This window comes from Phalacrocorax carbo, chromosome 5 (assembly GCF_963921805.1).
Source record: "Phalacrocorax carbo chromosome 5, bPhaCar2.1, whole genome shotgun sequence".
NCBI lineage: Eukaryota > Metazoa > Chordata > Aves > Suliformes > Phalacrocoracidae > Phalacrocorax > Phalacrocorax carbo.
This window is the reverse complement of record NC_087517.1, coordinates 67,192,216-67,212,247: the sequence shown is the minus strand read 5'-3', so window position 1 is coordinate 67,212,247 and position 20,032 is coordinate 67,192,216. Positions and strand designations below refer to the sequence as shown.

At 40.8% G+C, this 20,032-nt stretch overlaps 1 protein-coding gene across 4 annotated transcripts in view; it reads left to right on the top strand.

The window, feature by feature from the left end:
• NAV2 (neuron navigator 2) overlaps positions 1–20,032 on the top strand; it is a 236,413-nt gene that overhangs the window by 134,660 nt on the left and 81,721 nt on the right. For all 4 annotated transcript variants that reach the window (XM_064452868.1, XM_064452864.1, XM_064452865.1 and 1 more), the window contains one exon: positions 11,859–11,981. In XM_064452868.1, the coding sequence (XP_064308938.1) occupies positions 11,859–11,981 (123 nt within the window). The remainder of the gene's footprint in view (positions 1–11,858; positions 11,982–20,032) is intronic.

The window sequence follows — 20,032 nt, the reverse complement described above, 5'->3', positions numbered from 1 at the left end:
ACAACCAAAATAAATCCAATAGCCAAGATAAACTATTTCAGCCCTGTGATCCTGATGCTTTCTCTGAAATGTACTGGGTCATGGGAAGTTTCGTTTGGCCTCCTTTAATAAGCCTGCTCAAGCCGAGCTCTGGCAGACACCAGGGTTGCTTTCATAGGGTTAGAAAGAGTATCTTTTCCAAATGGGCAGCAAATATCCCTTACGCTAGGAAAGTCTCCAGGGACTGGATCAAAGGTAAGATGTTGTCTTGCTGTGGGAGCTAAAACGTCAACCGAATGGCAGCGAAACAGGTCTCGGGTTTGTGTGAGGCGGGGAGCGAGCACCCACCCCACCTCCTTCAGTGGCGGCCTGAGCTCGAGGCTTCAGAGCCCTATCAGAAAGTGGCACCCCAAAGCCCAGAGTTGTCTCACCTGTCCCCACCCCAAAGTGTCCCTGGTGGGGGTGTTAACTCTCATGGGGTTTTTGGGTTTGTTCAGAAGGTTTTGTCCGCTCCAGTCTCCCTCTAGCTGCTAACACACACTCCTACCTCTTTTTGTCCTTTCCCCCGAGTTGTCTCTAATGAGATGTAGAGTTAATTTCCTTTTTATCTGTCCTTGGAATGGAGCAACAGAGCTGTTGTCAGAACGGTCTTTTAAAAGTCTTTTCTTTTAATTTAATTAATCCTCTGCCCCTGTTTTCATTACCCTAGTGCGCAGCTTTCTGTGCAGAATTAACAGCGTGGATATCCCAATTAGTGCTGGTCACAAATTATCTCAGGAAATGGCTTTGGGTCTGCAAATGCAGCTTGTCAAAACAATTTTTTGCAGAAGCATGGCTGTTCCAGCTACGTTCCAACAAAATGTAGGTTTGACGATTTGACAGCTCAGCCGCCCTAGAGCCTGAACTTCGAGGCAGGGCAGATGTGAGCAGCCCTCTGCCTGGGCCATGGGTTTGCTGCGTGCCAGGCTGGCCTTTGGGGCATGCCCAGCTCACTCTTCTGAGTGTATCTCATTAAGAAATATTAGCTGGTGACTCTCTCATACTTCACTTAGCCAGCCTAGCAGCGAACTGCTCCCTCAGCTATGAGGTGAGGACAGAAGGGCTCGGCCTGCCTGTGAGGTTCAGGGACCCTATGCTAAAATTCTCCTTGCAGCGACCTCCTGCAGGTGCAGCGGCTGTGGGGGGGAGGTGGGGGGAGGCAGACTTACTGTTTTATTAACCTCCCCATTTATTTAATGCTTTGGGACCGATGCAAGGTTGCAGAAATAGAGATCTGGAATCAAAATATAATGTGTTTGTGTGCGTGATGCTCATGGGATTATGATTCCTTCTTGTTTATTCAAGCCTTCGTGCTCCCCGGGGATCTTTCTACACACACTACAAGCAGGTGAACTGAGAACATGGATGAAAGGATGCTAAAAGGGAGAGCAGGCCATTCTGGGCTGGGGAATCAGGCTTTATACCCTGCTTCTGCTCAGTGAGTCAATCCAACCTACGCAAAAGCATTGTGCCCTAGGTAGAAATCATCTCTGTGGTGCAAAGGTCTGTCTACCCTTGAGTAATGCGGACCAAAACCATCACTTGAACAGAGTTCTGTTGTAGGCTGAAATGTAGGAGTTCTATCTATGAGGAGGCAAAGAAGAGTTTGATATGAAGAGCTGAAATTGAAGGCTGATTTCATTGAACGGTGAAGTGTAATGGATATTAGTAGGATTCTTGCGGCTCAGTTGCTTTGATTTTGTTGTATTTATTAGTCAGTCAGCGATGTGTCTTTTTCAGATGTCGGGCTCATACGTGGTGTAACAGACCTTCACCTGGGCTAAGGTTTTAGAGACAGAAAAGGAGGGCTATGCTAATAAAATTTGTTCTTGCTAACAGTGTGTAAGAGAAACCATTTCCTTCAAAGCTGTCTGTAACAGGAATGGTTGTTGCTGCAGGTAACGCCTGGCTAGCTAGAAATCAAGAGTGGCTGACCTAATCACGGTCTGAAAGAGAACCTCTTCACCCTGTACACTGATTCAATGCTAGCTATAGCCTCTTCTGACCTATTTTTTGTCATGGTGATTGCCACTGTATTTTTTCTGTATGCTTAGAGTTACAGTGGGTTAGTCATTTTACAGGGCATTGCTCTTTAAATGGTATGATTTTAGTTGTAAGATTTCATCTAAATACAGTGGATGGGTAAAACTGCATTCCTTATATGGCTATAACACTTCAACATGACTAAGAATCATCAGGAGGTTTATTTTATTTTTCTTCTCTGTTTGAGCAGAGTGTTTATTTGAACTGCCTTCTGTCTTGCTAGGACTGGCTTCTATGTTTTGATCTGTTCAACACTGCAGAAGAGTAGCTATATATGGTAAATAGATAATTAACACAAATAATGAAGGGGACAGGCAGGCAAACTCAAAATTTTGACTTTTATAAGAAGGTATTAGAAAACCTTGACTTCGGACTTAGTAAATTGTGTTGAAACTGGTTCAGAACTAGCTTTTGGATTTAAAATCATAGATGTCCTGGTGCTGTGAGAATGAAAAAAAAAATATGGCAGTGTTTAAATCAAAATAGCATTCTTATTCCAAGAACTCTAGTTAAAGATCTTTACAGGAGACATGACTAGAATATTATATAAGCATTTTCAATGTGATTAATGTTGTACATTATTTAGATATTCTTAAATATTGCACTCAGCTATGGAATAGTTCTGGTGTCGGCTTCATCGATAAAACAGTGTGTGGTCATTTATCACAAACGATGGATAACGTGCTCTCATAGAACTTCTACTGCATGTAGGATTCAGTGTAGGACATCATCGTATGCCTGTAAGTCATAACCTCATAACCTTAGACATCAGTGGGAATCAAGCTTTTCATTCAGTATACTGCTAAAAAGTGCCACACTAGGTCATATGTAGTGTTTGTCAGTAAAATGAAGTCACAAGTTGTGGTGTGTTGTATTATTTGCTTACTTGTACACCCTGTCCTATTATCAATGACTACCAAAATACCATTTAATAGCTGTTATCCCACTCTGGGCTTGTTTCTGTAATAAACACCTCAGCAGTGTTTGAACTGCTGCTTCAGTCCCAGCAGGTTTTTTGTAATTTGAGCAAAAGCACAGCTTCTAGTGGACAAAATACGGTCCCACTCTGGGGCTAGCCAGTAGAGGGAGATGCAGTCATACACACTTGGTCGATGTGGATCATCTGCAGGAAAGGAGTAGGCATGAGGGAGCTGAAAGCCACTGTGGAGTAACTCTTCCTCCGCCGCTGACCCTGCTGAGAACCTGCGGAGAAGCAGCACTCCCTCGTTACTTCTCTTTGGTCACACATCGTTCCTCTCCCAAACAAAATTAAAGAGGGCAATGCAAAATGGGTCACTTATTCTATAGCTTATTTCTATGATTTTCATTGTAAGAGATTCTGAGAAAGGATTTAAATCAAAACTGGCATAGCAAACCCCCATTGAACAGCTGCCTGATTCTGGTGGATCTTCAGCTTTCCTCAGGCCGGCAGCTTGTCCTCTCTCAAGTAATGAGTTTCCACCCATGTTTCACTGGGGTCCGGAGTGGCGTTTGCACACCTGAAAGAATTGACCTCTTGGGTGTTCTCCAGTCTTGTCAGGTTACCTTCTCTCATCTTCTCTCCCAAGGTGGGGTCATTCACTTTATGTTAGTGAATGACTGGGTAAATTTCAGAAACCAGCTGGGAATTGGAACCCCAGGGCTTAGTCCTTTCTCCTTCCAAACACTGGAATGGCTGTGCTGTAATTTACTCTCCCTCCTACGGGTGAGCCTTCCAGCATGGTGACCCGTTGGGGTTTCACTGCCCACTGGCCCAACTCCAGTAGGGTGGATGACTGATGCCCTTTTTCATCCTCTGGAGAGCATTTAGTCTGGCATTAGTGTTAGGTTAGTCTGGTTGTCAGATGAATTCTTCTGTGAGATGAGTAATGGGGACTTTAATCCGCTCAGACAGAGAAGGGACCAGTTTTTTTTAATTACCCTCTTGTGCTGCTCACCTTTAATCTGGGTATGCTGGACATAGATTTGGGCTAGAGAGGCTTTGCTCTCGATCCCAGTCTTAACATCTGCTAGGGCCTGACTGCTGCATACAGGCAATGCTCATGGCTCTGAGCCATGGCCTCTAAGTCACACAGTTTAGGATGAACTAGATGGCCTCACCGGATTGAACTAAATCTGCTCAGAATTAAAGACATAGGTTGAGAAGAATGTGGGAAATGGCAATAAATATAGTTAAGTGATATTGCATCTTAAAAATAATTAAGCTTTTACTGGTCATTTGGTTACAAGAGGAAAAATTCTTCTAAGCCTAATGAAGTCCTGATGCTCTAAAGAAGCCCTCACCTCCTCTCCTAGCAAAGTCATTGAAGAGTCGCTGCCCAAACTCGTCTCTGAAACCTGGGGAGGATCTGTCCTGGTCTCTTCCCATGAGTTTTCTCAGGTCTTGCTATCGTCTTGTACACATGTTAATCACCTGGCTTCTTTGAAGCCTGCTTTGGGGGCTGTTAATAGTTAATATTGGCGTTTGAAGTAGCAAGAGTTCTCCTTCAAGATACAGTGCTCCATTCATTACTGAAGGGCCATTCAACTCCAAGATAGATGAAGAGGAATAAGTAAAGCTTTAACCTGTCCCTTTCTTCTCATAAACAGCCTAAAGAAAGGGGGAGAAATGGAGGCAAGCAAGGAGAACATAAAATAATATTCATATTTAATATAAAAATATTAATATAATTTTATCTACTAACTATAGCTTTTTAAACTCAAGTTACCTTAAATGGATGCTTTTCAGTGCCTAATCTGCATCATCATCTTGGGTAGGCTGACTAGATTTGTAGAGAGAATTTTAAAAATGGCTGTGGAGCAAGCCTCTTCCTTGAGAAGAAGGTGAATTTAAGCTTAAGGGGCATTTGGCAAGCAGGTTGAGTGAGTGTTGGAGAGGATCATATACTAGAAGAGTCTCCTTTGAAACAGGAATGGATGTAGTGATGTGAGAGAGGCTTTCTTTCAGTCTAATATTCTTCTCTTATATACTGACGGTTTCTCTGAAACCATACCTATCTCAGACTGCTAACGCCACAGGAAACTGCTTTCTTGAGAAGCTGGATGAGAAGCCAGTGCCCTGGAGGCAGCAGATGTGGGGATATGTATGGGATTTGACCTACAGTGGCAGCAGCCCCCCAAGTCCCTTACAGGCTATACTGTCCTTTGAATTCCTTCCCTTAGGAAATGAAAGGTTTAGAGTAACAAGCCTGCAGACTTCTTGAAAGGGAGACCCAGCTGAGAACACATGTAGAAATAAATTTAGCCCTGGGCAGCAGTGACCAAAAATTGTTATCTGATGGCTGCTGAATGACTTATGTGCCAGGCAGTCTTAAAACATCTCCACATAGAGAAGTATTGATTTCACAGAAGGCACTTCTTTCTGTAGATTTCTTCCCCCTCCCTGCCCCCCACCCCTGCCCAGGAAAAAGGTCTGAGGATTAAGTAGTTAATGGGGGTGAACTTGTTTTGCTTCTAAACTGGTTTGGACAGTCTGAATAATCAGTTACCGTTCATGTTATGAATGACTTACAGGTGAAAGGTTTCTCCAAGTAAACTATGAAACTAAAATGTACTTATGAGTTTTTGCATCATCTCATTTTTCCTGGCTTCCCCATTAGTGGAAGAGGCATCTCCTCCTTCCCAGCAGTGATTAGGATTTTTGAGAGTGCAAGTCATTTACTGTTTGGGTTGGTTTTTTTCTGGTTTACTCCATGTTTGGGTTTGAGCATCTTCAAAACATAATTTTGAAGTTCATTTCATGAACTATGAAGTTTCATAGTTCATTCATTAGTTTAATTGCAAACCGTTACTGATTATTAGTGAAAGTATATTATAAATTTATACATTATAGACTGCCTTAAATATAAAATTAAATTTTAAATGAAGTGAGCAATAGGTTTGTGCTTGTATGAACCTGAAAGGTAATATTTGGTCTAACGTTAGGGATTTGGGCAATGTATTAGCAGTCCCTACCTGAAAGTGCAGGACCTAATCCTGTTCCTGAATGCCTTTGTTGAAATTCCTGTGGATCAAAGAATGGAATTTAAAACAGACGCAGGCTTATAGACAGGCTATATGTTCAACCCTTTGGTTAGAGAGATGAGGTGCTGTGCTGATGTGGTGAGCATTACAGCAAAGAGTGGTTGGGCAAGAATAATGGATGGAAGGACTAGGGGGGAACATGGTGTTGTGGTTCAGCCCCAGAGAGCAACTAAACACCACCCCAGCTGCTCCCCACCCCTGTGGGACGGGGGAGAGAATCGGAAGGGCCAAAGAAAGAAAACTAGTGGGTTGAGATAAGAACAGTGTAACAATTAAAATAAAACAGTAATAGCAATAACTATAATAAAATAATGAAAAGGAAAATAATGAGAGAGGCGAAACCCTGGGGGGCAGGAAAAACCAAACAATAAGCGATGCAATCGCTCACCACCCGCTGACTGACACTGCTGGTCCCCGAGCTGCGATCGCTGCTTCCCCCAGCCAGCTCCCCTCGGTTAATATACTGGGCATGACGTTACATGACATGGAATATCCCCCTGACCAGTTTGAATCCACTGTCTTAGCTGTGCCCCCTCCCCTCCTGGCTTCTTGTGCACCCAGTAGAGCACGGGAAGCTGGAAAAGTCCTTGACTAGTGTAAGCACTGCTTAGCAACAACTAAACCATCGGTGTGTTATCAATGTTATTCTCATACCAAGTCCAAAACACAGCACTAAACCAGCTACGGTGAAGAAAATTAACTCTATCCCAGCTAAAACCACGACACGGGAAAGATCATATGGTCTAATTCCAATGTCATGATGGAAGAGGCAGACCAAATTCGTACTAACCTGAGAAGTTTGCTGGGGTTGTTATCGTCCTGCTGTTAGGCTAAGATTTCTTTTTAAGTCTGATTTAGAACAAATTCTTGGTTGCAATGACAGGATCATTTTGATGACATTTCTCATACTTCAGAAACAGCAGTGGAGAATTTTCTGCTGTTGGTGGTTTTTAGCGACTGGCAAGGTAGACTCCTCCTTTGATTCTCAAACCTTGTTAAGTCTCTTGGTCTCCTTTGACTTTAATAACGAGGCAGATGAAGCCTAGTGAAAATAAACATTTAAAGGAAACATTAAGCGTAACAGTGTGTTATTGCTGCAGCTGAAAGAGAACACTTCTGAGTGGCAAAGTGGATGCTGACATGTGGAATAATCCAAAAGCTGCAATTCCTACAAGCTTTTTGTTTCTTCAGGTTTCAAGCACTTGGGTGGCTGGGCAAGTCTTCTGCCAGGAGGCTGCTATTTCCAAACTAACCTTGAATCCAAAGCACCAAGAGGAAGGCAGGAGGACCTGGGCTGCCAGAGTCAGCTCCAGTTTTGGGGCACATTGCTGGTCTCCTGCTTGTGGGTTTGGGATTACGGAGCTGTGCGATGATGAGCAGACCAGGGTAGGCTTGCCCAGTCTGTTGTGCATGGCTGACTTACCTGCTGCTCCTTCTCTTCCTAATACTTGAGTGAAGAATGCCTGTCCCTTGGCTGTCTATTTTCAAAATTGGAAAATTCATGTTCATACATTGAGTGAAATGAATATATATGAAGTGGTAGAGTTGTCAGACTGTAAAAGTAGGTGTGCTGTTGGCTGTGTACATGGGTAAGTAGAGAGTGTGGACAGAAGTCAAGTGACTCAGACCGCTGGATTTTACTGATCCCTGGCATAACCCGTTCCTGTTTCCTCTGCGCGTCTTTCAGGAAAGGGAAATAAATCACTTCAGCATCAGAAAAACCCTAAAAATATTGCACTTGGAAGGACTTATTACAGCATTCAGCATTTCAGAGGCACAGAAAGGGTGTATTTGGCTAAAGAAAAGAGAAGCTTAAAGGTCCAGGTTGTCCAGGGAACTCCAAAGCAAATTACTTTAGGCCTGTAATACAGGGCAGGGAGCCACTTTCTTATAGAAAAAAAGTGTCACCTAGAAAGTGTGCTGTAAGTTCCAGTTGTGCGTCAGAAATGCATAATATTGCTCTTGTTTAGCCCGAGTCTTCTGATATTCTAAGAAGTTTTGTTAATTTTGTTTCCTTGCTGATGAAGAGTGAAACTAGGGAGGTGAGTATTAAGCATTAATTCCTGAAAAGATTAGAAACTTCTTTTAGCCAATATCATCATCATCATCTCACTGTCCATTCATTAAGTAGTATTATATTCAACTTCATTAAAGGCGTTCAGTCCCCATTGGCTGTTGGTACCATCCCTAAAGCATGTGAGCTATTAAATTTTTTTAATATGTGGAAATTACCCATCTGTATAAAAGTCACAGATTCTGGATACTACCCTTTTTCCCAGATCATGTATTTAAACTTTTTCTTATTTTGGGGCAGGTAGAAAAATGCTTCAAAGCGCTTGTTTTTGCAGTGAGTGCGCTTGCAGAGTTCTTAGCATTCATAAATCTAGCAAGGCATCTAGTGTAAATTTGTCATGTTTTTTAATAAGAAAAGGTGAAGGAATTACACCTAGTTGATAACTGGCCTAATACAGTTGTTTGGACTGCAGTGGGTGACTGCAGAGGAGAGGCTAGTCTGCTGGCATTCCATATTGTGTAAATGTAGGATATGGCAAAAAAAAATCAGTTAATGCTTAGTGCTGTTGGAATTATACACGTGCAGGATAGTATTGCCTGGTTTTATTCCTCCCTGAGTGAAACCATGTAAGATTGACTTTAGAAAAATATACCTGCCTTATAGTCTCCTTTCTCATAAAGCAAAAAGCTGCTGCAATAATAATGTTGTATGCATAAAGGCAAGATGGTTTCTGAGAGCCAAGACAGTTTTAAGTTTGAAGGGATGGAAAGGAAGGAAAAGAAAGCAACGGCTGGAGGTTTGTGGCACCAGTAACTTTAATCTCCTCCGTTCTAACCAATAGTAGAGAATTTAATTTTTTCATTTATTTTAAAGTGTATTTATTGTAAATACATTTTTCTCCACAGGATTTAGAAGCTAGTACCTGTCCTTATTCTTTTACCTCACTGTTGCGTGCAGGACTTTAGGCATTGTTGGTTTTGGCATGTTTTTGAAATGAAACATTCCTGTGTAGGGGACATTGTGTGTAATAATAATAATAATAATAATAATAATAATAATAAATATATATATAAAGCTTTCAATCTGTGGTTACACAAACCTGTTTTGAAATACAAAAACCTATCTTGTGTTGTTCTGGCATGTAAGAAACTTGTCGTATTGGTAGAGTGGGTAAACGTTGTCATCTGTGTCTGAGCTTTTTTACAGGGCCTTGCTTAGAAAATCTCATGATCTAGTCATTAAAGATGCCAAAGGCATCCGTTGACTTACGTAAGACTTATGAGTGCATAAAGCCAATCAAAATCTGACTGTTAGTTTTCAGTTTGATGTAACTGCAGATTTACCCTAATCTGTCAGCTTGCTGAGCTTCTGTATAGAGGCTGAAATCTGTTGATGCTAACAAAAAGGCTTTCCAATGATTTCAGCAAGTCTATCTCTTAAGAGTAATACATTCTATTTCATGTGTTCTAAACAGTAAGTATGGAGAACAGTCTGCTTCAGCTGTAGTTGATAATTTTTTATCAAAGGCCTAGTCGTATGCCAGAAATCTGACAGCAAAGCCAAAAGCTGCATTTTCCAGTACGTGTACAGCGGGTATTCATACTGAAACATGTTTCATGTGCAGACAAGTATCTGCAATAAACGAATTAGCGTATGTACATGAGGTGTTTTTGCAAAACACTGTTTGCATGTTTGTATAACGATATAGTCTTAAGCTCCGCTTTTCTTTCCCTTTCTTTTATTTTAGTAGCTTAAGGAAAAAAGATATTCGTCCACAATAAAATATTTATAAACTATGTCAAACAGAAGTTAGAATGCTAGACCTAAGGCGAATTTCACACGAGTTACAGTGCTCCTCTTGCTTTTTACAGTCTTTGTTTATGAGTTTGGAGAATCGTGTCCCTGCAGATTTGCTGAACAGGGAATACTCTTGTGTCTGACTTGATGGGCTTAGCAACCGCTTTGTTAGACTCCCCGGAGAGACTCCTCAGTCGTTCCTGGGAAGGCCCTGTACCAATTTATATATCTAACTGAAATGCTGAGCAGCAGATTGTGCAAGGCTTCTTGACTCTTTACCATCCCATTTTTGTAAATGTAGTAGTAATCGAATTTGACTTGGGTAAAGTACATCTGTTGCAGTAACATCTCGCCAGCAGAGGCATTGCTGGCTGCAGCTAGGAGCATCTGTCCTCTCTTGCTGCGGATGGGGGTGTCTCGCTGTTAGGGGAAGAGCTCTGTGCCTTGTTAAGCAAGAGGAAGGTGTCCTGTGTCTCTGGACCTTATTCTGTGGGCTGCTGTCATTTCGCTACGAGTGCCTAAAGGATTAAGAGGATTCAATCCTGTCAACTCTGAACTCAGCGAGGTATGTTACATGTCCAACGGTATGCCAGGGACAGCGGCCGTGTTGCTGGAGTTGTTAGAGTTATTTCTGCCTCAGGTGTGTGAAAATCTTTACGGTGTGTTGACACAAGTGTCAGCGCTGCTCCTGTAGATGTACCTGGGCTGATGAACTGATTGTGGTAGCACAGAGCTCACTCCAGGTCAGCGTCTTGAGAGGTGAGTGGGACTTGCCTTCCCAGTTCAAAGCCAGCTCACATATATCTGCAGTCAGAAATACTTTTAGAAATGAAGCTAAACCAAGAGAAAAATCCGCCTGGTTTATTTTGACACTTTGAACTTGTTTACGTACTACTGTTGTGAAAGGCCACAGAATATTTTAAAACGTTATTGAGATATTGATGTAGGGCCACTCTTTGAGAAGCTACTAAAGAGAAGACTGGAGTAACTTCTTAATATCAGCATTAATATATTAAAATATTTTATTCATAAGCAGAGCCAAAGCGGTAGGTGGTTGTACAGGTTTTAAAACTTTCTTTTCTCGAAAGTTTCACATCCTGAAGTTACATTATGTGATGGCTGTTAACTGCATCGGTACAGACTTCAGCAAAAATGCAGCCTGCATTACTGTGAGGAATTGTTCCTGGTGATCAACAACATCTGTCTATTCTTGTCCACCAAGTGTCATCTCTGTTCACTTTAAGATTCCTTTTTCATTTGTCTAAACTAGAAAATAAGAAATGTGCTATCCCAGCAATTTGTGAAGTATCATATATACACCCGACCCTTTAATATCTAAGAAGAGTAATTGTTTTTAAATGCAGATGTCTCTAGGGCACAGTTGCAGACAGAGTACAAGGTAGGAGCCAAAACAAGGTTGGATAAAAAGCTTTTCTTGCCGCAACTTTGATTTCTCACAATAAACCTTGAGATACTCGTTGTGCAAGGACCATTGACAAAATCTAGGTTGGCTTCAATGTCATTTTTGCAGTGAACTTGTAAAAGCATTACAATTTCCATCATGCTGTTTTAGCCCGCATAGAAGAGTTCAGGATGGTATAAACTATGCATTTTTTGGACAGGAAGGGATAATTAGTGATAGCATTCACAAATATTAAATGACTTCCATCTAGGCATCCTTAGAGAAAGTTAAGTATTATTCCTTTGTCACAGTTATGCTGAAGTTCAGTTCTTACTGGTGAGAGGAGTGCAAGATGTAATGGAGAAGAATGAGAGGCAAAAAATATCTCTGATCTAATAAAGAATGACATTTTTCTTGCTTCATATTCTGAGTAATATTTGTAACTTAAGAGAGGGGAAATTGCAATATACAGTTAAAAACATGCAGAAGACAGGAGCCACAGTAATAGCTAAAAGTTCTATTGTTTTACTAAGCATGACATTTTGTTTTGCTGTTTTGAAGGTATATGACTGATGGCGGTCTGGGCCTCTATACTCGAAGGTTAAACCGGCTGCCTGATGGCATGGCTGCAGTGCGGGAGACGATGCAGCGTAATACTTCACTGGGACTCGGAGATGCTGACAGGTAAGGTCGCATCCAGCAAATGCTCACATATAATGGCGTGTTCGATTCACACTGTGTCTAATGGATATTGGATCTCTAAATAGCTTTGGGAATTCAGATGATGTATCTGTGGATATAAGCTTCTCCAGGGTGTTTTAGGTTATACCTTCACAGAGGTGTCAGGATAAATGCTGACTTCATGTCTTCTGATTGTGTTGCTGAAATCTCATCTGGGTTTCTGTGCACAGGATGCAACTCAAGAAAATGTAAAACTTGTCTTTTTAGTTGCGCTTGAAATAAAAAAGACCTAATTCTCTTCTCAATTCCACTGATTCTTCTAAGTCCAGTGTTTCGGTGCGAGTGGTCAAGGCCAAAGATCAAGAATTAGGGAACTAAAAATCCATAATTTATGGGAGTGCAATCATAAAGGAAGCCGGGAAGATGGATAGCAATGAGACCCGTATTCTGTTAGAGTTGAGAAAAATGGGTTAAATACTTGTGCTTTTAATGGCACCAGCCTATAGCTGCTTCTTTCCTTTCCAAACCTAAAGCCTGATGAGCGTTACTGTTGATGTAGTAAGTGAACCGTATCCTTTTTCTTCCATGAGGGGCCCCAGAGTATGAAACACGGATTTTGAGTTACAGGTTGGAACAAATTTCTGAGCTAAAAGTTTTTTCACTTTTTTGTTTTGTTATCAGTAAGTTTTTCCTGGGACATAATGCAGTTGACTGAGTCTGATACGACTGGTACTTTCTTGATAGTGACGCATGGATTACTAAGGAAAGAGAAGTGATAGAGAACGTAGCCTTGCTTTCGAAGAAAGGCATGCTAAATTTGCTTTGGTGTTCTCTTGGTATCGGTAAAGAGCAAGAAGGTAAAGCTAAACAAAAGAAATAAACCCCCTCAGAGAATCTTAGTTCAGTTTCACTTACTAAGTCAACATATGCTTGCCAGTTGTAAAATACGCCTGGATTTTTCAGGAGCTCATACCTGTTTCTGAAATTTGCAACCTGAAACCCACCCTCGGCCAGCAGCGCTCACTCCTGGCTGGCCGTGGCTGAAGGTGTTGCCACCTGGTGATGCAACTGAAGACTAAGCAAGTATCATCCTCGCCTGTTGCTGTGGCTTCTGGATGTTGCCACGTTAACAGAAACTATATGTTTACAGCAGAGAATTCATCTAATATAAATTATATTATTGTTTAAATAACAGCCTTCTGGAGAGCTAGTGATACATTTCTCGTCATTGATTTCTTCCCCTGTCTAGTATTTTCTGTGCTTGCGACACTTTTTCTTGGCACGTAAATTATTCTCACGTTTCATTGGCTAGGCTCCTTCCCTGAAGACACCACACAGGAGGACCAATTACGTACTCTTGACAAGAGAGGTTGTTTGCGCGGTTAAATATATTCCGCTTCGAATGGGACTGCAGCACACTGAAATGCAATCCCTAGTTTATGCCAGTTGTTTCTGCTTTGGAAATCATTTTTTCAGTTTACATGGAGGGGACGGACTTTACACACAATAAAGACTCTGTATGGCTGGCAATTTAGCTGCAACACGGGATCACAGAAAAATCACCCTTGTTCCCAGAGTTGGTGACGTTGTTATGTGTTGGTCTGGTTTAGTGTTTCCCATTTAGAATGGAAGCCCACTCTCTTTATACAGGAGATCAGAGTTTTCTGACAATAGGGCAGTGATTTAAAAATAGCTCCTCTTTGGTTGCTGGGTGATCGTGATGTGCGGTTTAAACAAAAAACTTATCTTAGTTTGAGCGGCACTTTTCCAGGGTGAAAATTGGCATAAGGAAAAAGGAGTTGAATAAAACGGTGCAGTAATGAATCGCTTTCTTCATCCTGTGAATGGAGGCAAGCAGGCGTTCTGCCTTATTGGTACACCTATAAAATGTACGAAGATTAAATTTAACTTGTTCAAAGCAGATGTTAATTGAATGCATGGGAGGAGGAGTGTGGAAGGCTATGAACCTTTGAGTATAAGGTTAATCATTAAAAAGTTATCAGAGGAATTTTGCAATTTGCTTACTTGTTTAGTTTCTTGTGGTATTAATTGTAGAAGTCTAGTTGTGAAGCTTTTGCTTGCTGGCTCTGGTAATATAAAGCACAGACCTTAGAAGGTACATTTTCCCCTGCAGCAGGGAAATAGAAACAAGGCAATTTAATTTAATGCTTGATTGCAAGGTTAATGGAATCATTGCACAACACAGCTGAGCTTATTTATTCACTTTAAGACAATTTGTGTTTGCAGAGAACAAAGGCATTTTTAATGAAAAAAAAGGCATTTAAAATGCCTTTTTATTTCGTTTGTGATTTTTTTTTTTAAAGGTTGCAAATTAGCCACCTATGGTTTTGCCTCTTCTCTGTACACGGACTTAGTGGGTACCATCTGGTGATTTAAGTTGATTTCACATTGTCAGGCACAGCTGCTTGATCTGAGACTTGATTCTGCCCTTACTTTCGTATATGTAAGTTGCATTTATGAATATGTATAGATAAGAGGGAAGAGATTTGGAACTTAGATTTGAGTAAATCTTTCTGTAATTGCTTGCTTGTATAACCTATTATTTAGATAAAATAATCCAGACCTGTGCTGATGTATTATTGCCTTGTGAATAGGACAGGAGACTGCATGAATGAAGGTGAGCTTGTCAAGTGTAACTTTAATGCTGTTATTAGGGAAATGTCTATGTGACATCTTAAAAAAACCCTCAGCGATGAAGTGCTTAAATAACTAGTTCCGACCGTGATTAACTTGGATTGTTTCACGTTTACATTTTAATTGGAGGTTGCGTGAATCGCATGTCTTTGCATAAAAGCGTAGGGCATAAAAAGGTCTTCCCAGCTTTTGGCTCTAAGGACCTGTCTCAGCAGACAGCAGATTATGTTGTCTTGCTAATTCCAGTGGCTGTAGCACTGGTGGCCTGTAGGAAAAATACAGCTCAAGTGTTGAGCATGCTCTTCAGCAGTGTTTCAGTATCATGGTTCAGATCTATGATGACTACAGTGACGGTCTTGTCATGCTGTTAGTTAAAAACAAGACCACGTTCAGTTTAACTCTCAGAAGGACTCACAGCTGAAGCTGGCTGCTGGCCGCGGGTGGCATTTCGGTTGCGTTTCCTGCTTTTGGCAAGATTTTTGGGTGATCCCAGAGGAGGTTGTGGAACCAGCCGAGGAGATGGACCGGAAAGAAGAATTGGAAGTGAAGCAGAAACCAAGCAGAAAGCCAGAGGACACTGCACACAGAGCATGGATATACCACTATTAATAAGAATGTCACTGAGTGCAGATTTTTTCAGATGCTGTGATTTATCGTAATTTCTACAAACGGTAAAATTTTTTTTTAACCTTTCTAAAAGCTGAAGAGTGTAGTAATTTGCTGTTATTCTGCATTTTATAAAATTTTAATTTTATAAAAACTGAATAAGATTATTTATATGTTCCTTGGCTCAGGTAGTAGCCAACACTTCACATTCATTCGTGGAGTAAAACCCTTTGACCGGAGATGTTTAAATTCACTAACTGCAATTTAATTTCTTTAATTCTGTTGCAATGATGAGATTACTAAAATGATGGGTTAGTGTTCAGTGCTGGAGGGAGATTGCTGGACTGCCTTCATAACCATGGGAACTTGGATCACGCTTCAGAAGAGCTGAAAAGCAAGTTGAAGCAAGTCATCAAGTTGGGGGCAATTTTGGCCTGTTCTGAAAACCGGGGAGAGCAGGAGATGTCGCTGCTTTTGGAAGGAGGCAAATTCCACTGAAAGCAGAATTACAGACATGGTGCTGATGGGTATTACATAAGAAGCTGCATCAAATTTTCTTCTTTTATAGGTGCTACTTTATTGTAGACAATGGAAAAATGTTACCACATAAGAAAAAAGAAAAATAAAAAAAAAGGAAATTTTTGTTAAGTAGTTTTATAGTAGGATAAGTCAGCTTTAGGTCCAGAACACGTGTTTTCAGTTTTTCCTTCTTAACTGAGACATTGCAGCTGAAATTAAATGACAGTGTCTGCAGTTCCTGGCTTTGCAGATGAGGAGTTAAGTCCTCCATTCACAGAGAATATCCATTAGCAATACTAGCCCATTGCTACCCATCTCATCATTACTGTAGTTTTGCTACTCTAGCAGTGGTAGCGTGATGCATAAGGAAAGGGGAAAACCAGAGAAAATGTGTCTGGAATAGACACATAGGCAGGATAGTCTTTGTCTTAAACTGTTAAAACATGACAGGGTTACATCTTAAACTTCAGATGGACCCAACTGTTGTAAAAATACATAGAAATAGATATTCCTGCGTTGTAATGGTAGTGGAATTCCCATCATCTCCTTTCCCCACAGCATCCCCTGCTCCTGCAACGTTCCCTCAGGAGTGTTGACATAAGTGTTTGTGGAGTTTCACAGTAAATTAACTTGCAGGGAGATTCATCTGGTAGTTTATGTGAACGGGTTTGTGGAGGGAGGACGTCCTTTCTGTCAGGAGCCCGAGTAACTCTATCCATCGAAATTATCTACATGCCTCAGGAGAACTCAGCTAAGAAAGCTGCTGCCAAGCTGTTACCACTCTACCAGGAAGATCTCATGCCATCAGTTCACAGTTGCTTCACCTCCAGAAAGCCCTGGCAATTGTACTTTCATTCAGTCGTTACGATTAAAATAATTTATAAGTTCTACTTTTCCCACTTTTTTTTTCTTTGCTAGGACAGTGGAACACCCTACATAAGGATCCTATACACTCAGTAAGCATAGTTTTCTGGAAAATAATTTTAAAGTCTCTAAATTGTTTTAAGATAATATAGATCAAAAAGTAAGGGCCAACACCCAAACATTCATTGCTCACTGTATCTGTACTCTGAGTCACTGAAATTTGTAAATGTGTGCCCATGTATAGTTCCTTAACAGCAAAGTCCCAGGACTGGTGAAATTATTCATACCTAACAGATCTTCTGCTCTGCTTGACTATCTGTTTGGATTTTATCGCTAAGTTAGAAAAAATACCACTGCCTCTAAATATGCAAGTTGTACCTTGGTTCCTATAGATCCCTATCTCTGTCTTTGAAAGATCCCACGTTTATCTTGAAAACTGACTCGCAGAAACAGAGAAATTCACATTGCAAAGATTCTTTGAAGTTTATGGCCTTGGGATCGGCTGATTAGAATCACAATACCATATACTCTTATTTTCCAAGGAATCTTTTTACAAGCTGTAATCCAAAGTGGGTTTAGGTTACATAAAGTAATTGCAAAGTTAAGCAACAAATAGTAGTTGAAAGCAAAGGTATCGTAGCTATACCTGAGGGCTGAAATTCGCAGTACCAAAAGGGGGGGGGGAAAAAAGGGACATTCTACTGTCAAAGCAAGCAGGGTTAGTCAAGGGAAGCAATATCTTCTGGCAGATCCATTCCGGTGGGCTGAGGAGGACAAACTTCTGGGCATGTAAGCATTTCTTCAGGTGTAAAACAGAAGCAAGAATTTTCATTACTAAATACAAGTTGAAGAACAGTTGCTCTATATTTACCTGGATGTATTAGTAGTTTAGACTAACTCTTGAAGGTAGATAATACCTTAGAAGCGGAGGAATATTTAGCAAGGAAAGGCATGATGTGATGTTTTTGTGCTGTAGGAAAGAGAGAGGGGGATGGCTTATCACCCGTGTAACATGGAGGGGTTAACTGGAGAGAGGGAGCAAATTATTACAGGCTGTAAAGGCTGTCTCTTTATTGAATCTATGGGTTTTAATATCCACCAGAGTTATTATTTTAATACTCTGGTTTATTCTTTGAAGATGCTTTATAGAACTCCCTTGAAGATGAGAAAGAAGAGGTCAGAGATGAAGTGGCTGTGTGAGAATTGCCCTCTTCGGGTAACCTGGTTCTTCTCAAATTTGTGGCTTGCATGTGAATTCATTCAGTGGGCATAGTAATACTTGCTTTTTGATTTTTTTTTCCCCTCCTTTTTTTCCACACACATATGGTGTGCTGGATTAAGTATACCACATTCTGGGAAGCACTTACGTAGAGTCTGGTGATAGTGTCAATTCTGTTTAAAGAGGCATGATGGAATGGAGATACATTGGAAAGTTTTGTTTGTTTCTCAGGCTTGGTCTAGTATTACTCATTGCATGATGGTCAGCAAAGAGTTTGCTTCCAACAATCAACTTAGTGAGGCTGGGAGCTGTTTGAAGGCTAGAAAGAGTTTTGAGGAGGGGACGACTTTAGGAGGTAGATCATTTTTCAGCAGCGGTTGTATTTGTTGAAAAATTTCTATCCAGGCTCTAGATTATTACGTCATGTAGCAATAGCAGAAGAATGATTGACATAAGGGGGGTTTGGTACTTGAAGCACTTTTGTGCCCATTAGTTAACTGACTTTTTGTAAAAACAGAGCTTGTTCTCCTGCGTGAGAGTCCCTTTTCCTTGTATCCATGGCAACAAAAAAAGAATCAGATTTTACTGCAGTTAGGACCTAAGTGCGCCCAAGAGCCAAGAATTATTCTATTCTTCTCTTTAACTAATACCTGGTTTAGTAGCTCCACAGGTTGACAAGGCAGTTGAGAGCAGTTCTTTGCCTTTTTCAGGGACTTTCTTCCAATGAGGAGGTACATTTCTGCCACTCGACACTAAAACCAAACCAATCCAACAAACAAACCACCCCACAATTGAAGCCGTTCCCTCCAAAACTAGTAGGTCAGACAATCTTTATGTGCTTGACTGTCACTAAAGTTTTAAAACCCTTCTTTAGAATTGCTTTTTTTTGCTTAGATATAAACACTGCAGAGAGAGGCTGGGTCTAGGCTTTAGGAACTGCATTTCTTGTTGAAACTTTTTCCCTCGTGTCACACCCTTTGCTTTTGTTGCTGTGATTCAGATTCTGCATTCCTTTATATTTTGGGGAGTATTTCCACCTCTGCTCTAGTGTCTAGTTAAAATGCTTAAGCCAGGACCTGAAGCTCACTGCAAAGCTAATGGAAGGTGGCAGGTGCCCTCAAGGGAGCAACTCATCATGGCTAAGTAAGGACTTTCTTTTTGCACATACATTCCACTGTGGACAGTTTGTCACTTCCCCAGAAGGTTGCACTGCTGCGTGTGTACAGCTGAAAGGATCTTACCTTTTTCAGAATTGTGGATACTGATTCAGAAGAAAGAGGAAAAACTACGTAATTTAAGCAGCTGAAAAATTTGCGTCTAGGGGTGGCAAAATCATGATCCGACACCACTAGAACTGGATTTTCCTGAAGTGACATTTCCTTTCATACACACCCACTTCATGTGTATAAGTATAAAGTTGATCTAACTGTTGATTTGGAGGCTCTTCTGAAACTCTTGATATTTCTGGTTCCATTGCCAGAGATTAGCACTGTCTTTTCTGTTGTATGAAGTGGCTTTTAAAACACTTTAGGCATGTGGGAAATTAAGCTTGTATTCCAAGGGTAAACAAGATTGTAGATACAAAGGCCATTTTGAACTGTATCAGGGTCTTTGTGCTTTGCATGACAAACCGAAGAATGTGAAACGCTTGCTGACATAGTGCAGACTTTGTTATTTGGTTTTCCATGTTGAATGGCAAGAGAGTCAACATAGTCTCACAACTGACCTACGCCAGTAACCTCTGAGTTTGGGATTTGGAGATTGAATAGATAAAACTAATGGCAGACAGCTGTCAGACTCCAAAAGAAGAATCCCAGTTTTGGGCTGTTTGACGAGCGTGGAAGCTCATTGTGGCTGTAAAGCAAATTTCAAGACAAGATGGTTTTTTTCAAATATTGTGTGCTTTTCTAAATATCCCATTACCAGAAAACCTAAAGATTCTCCTTTTTGTCTTCGTTTGCCCTTCTTAGATAGTTTGTTGGTGCTCTGGAGTTGTTCATAACTGTACTTTTCATTAGGTTTTTTTGCTTCTGTTCTACAGCTGTGTAGTCTCTTGTCATAATAATATTCTATTAGTATTAGCTTACATGTTAGTAGAAACATTAATGTTAATGGCGAGGATCTAAGCTTCCTGTTTCATGGCTGAGAGTTTAATGTAATTGTATTGTTTGGAAAACTGTATCAAAATTCT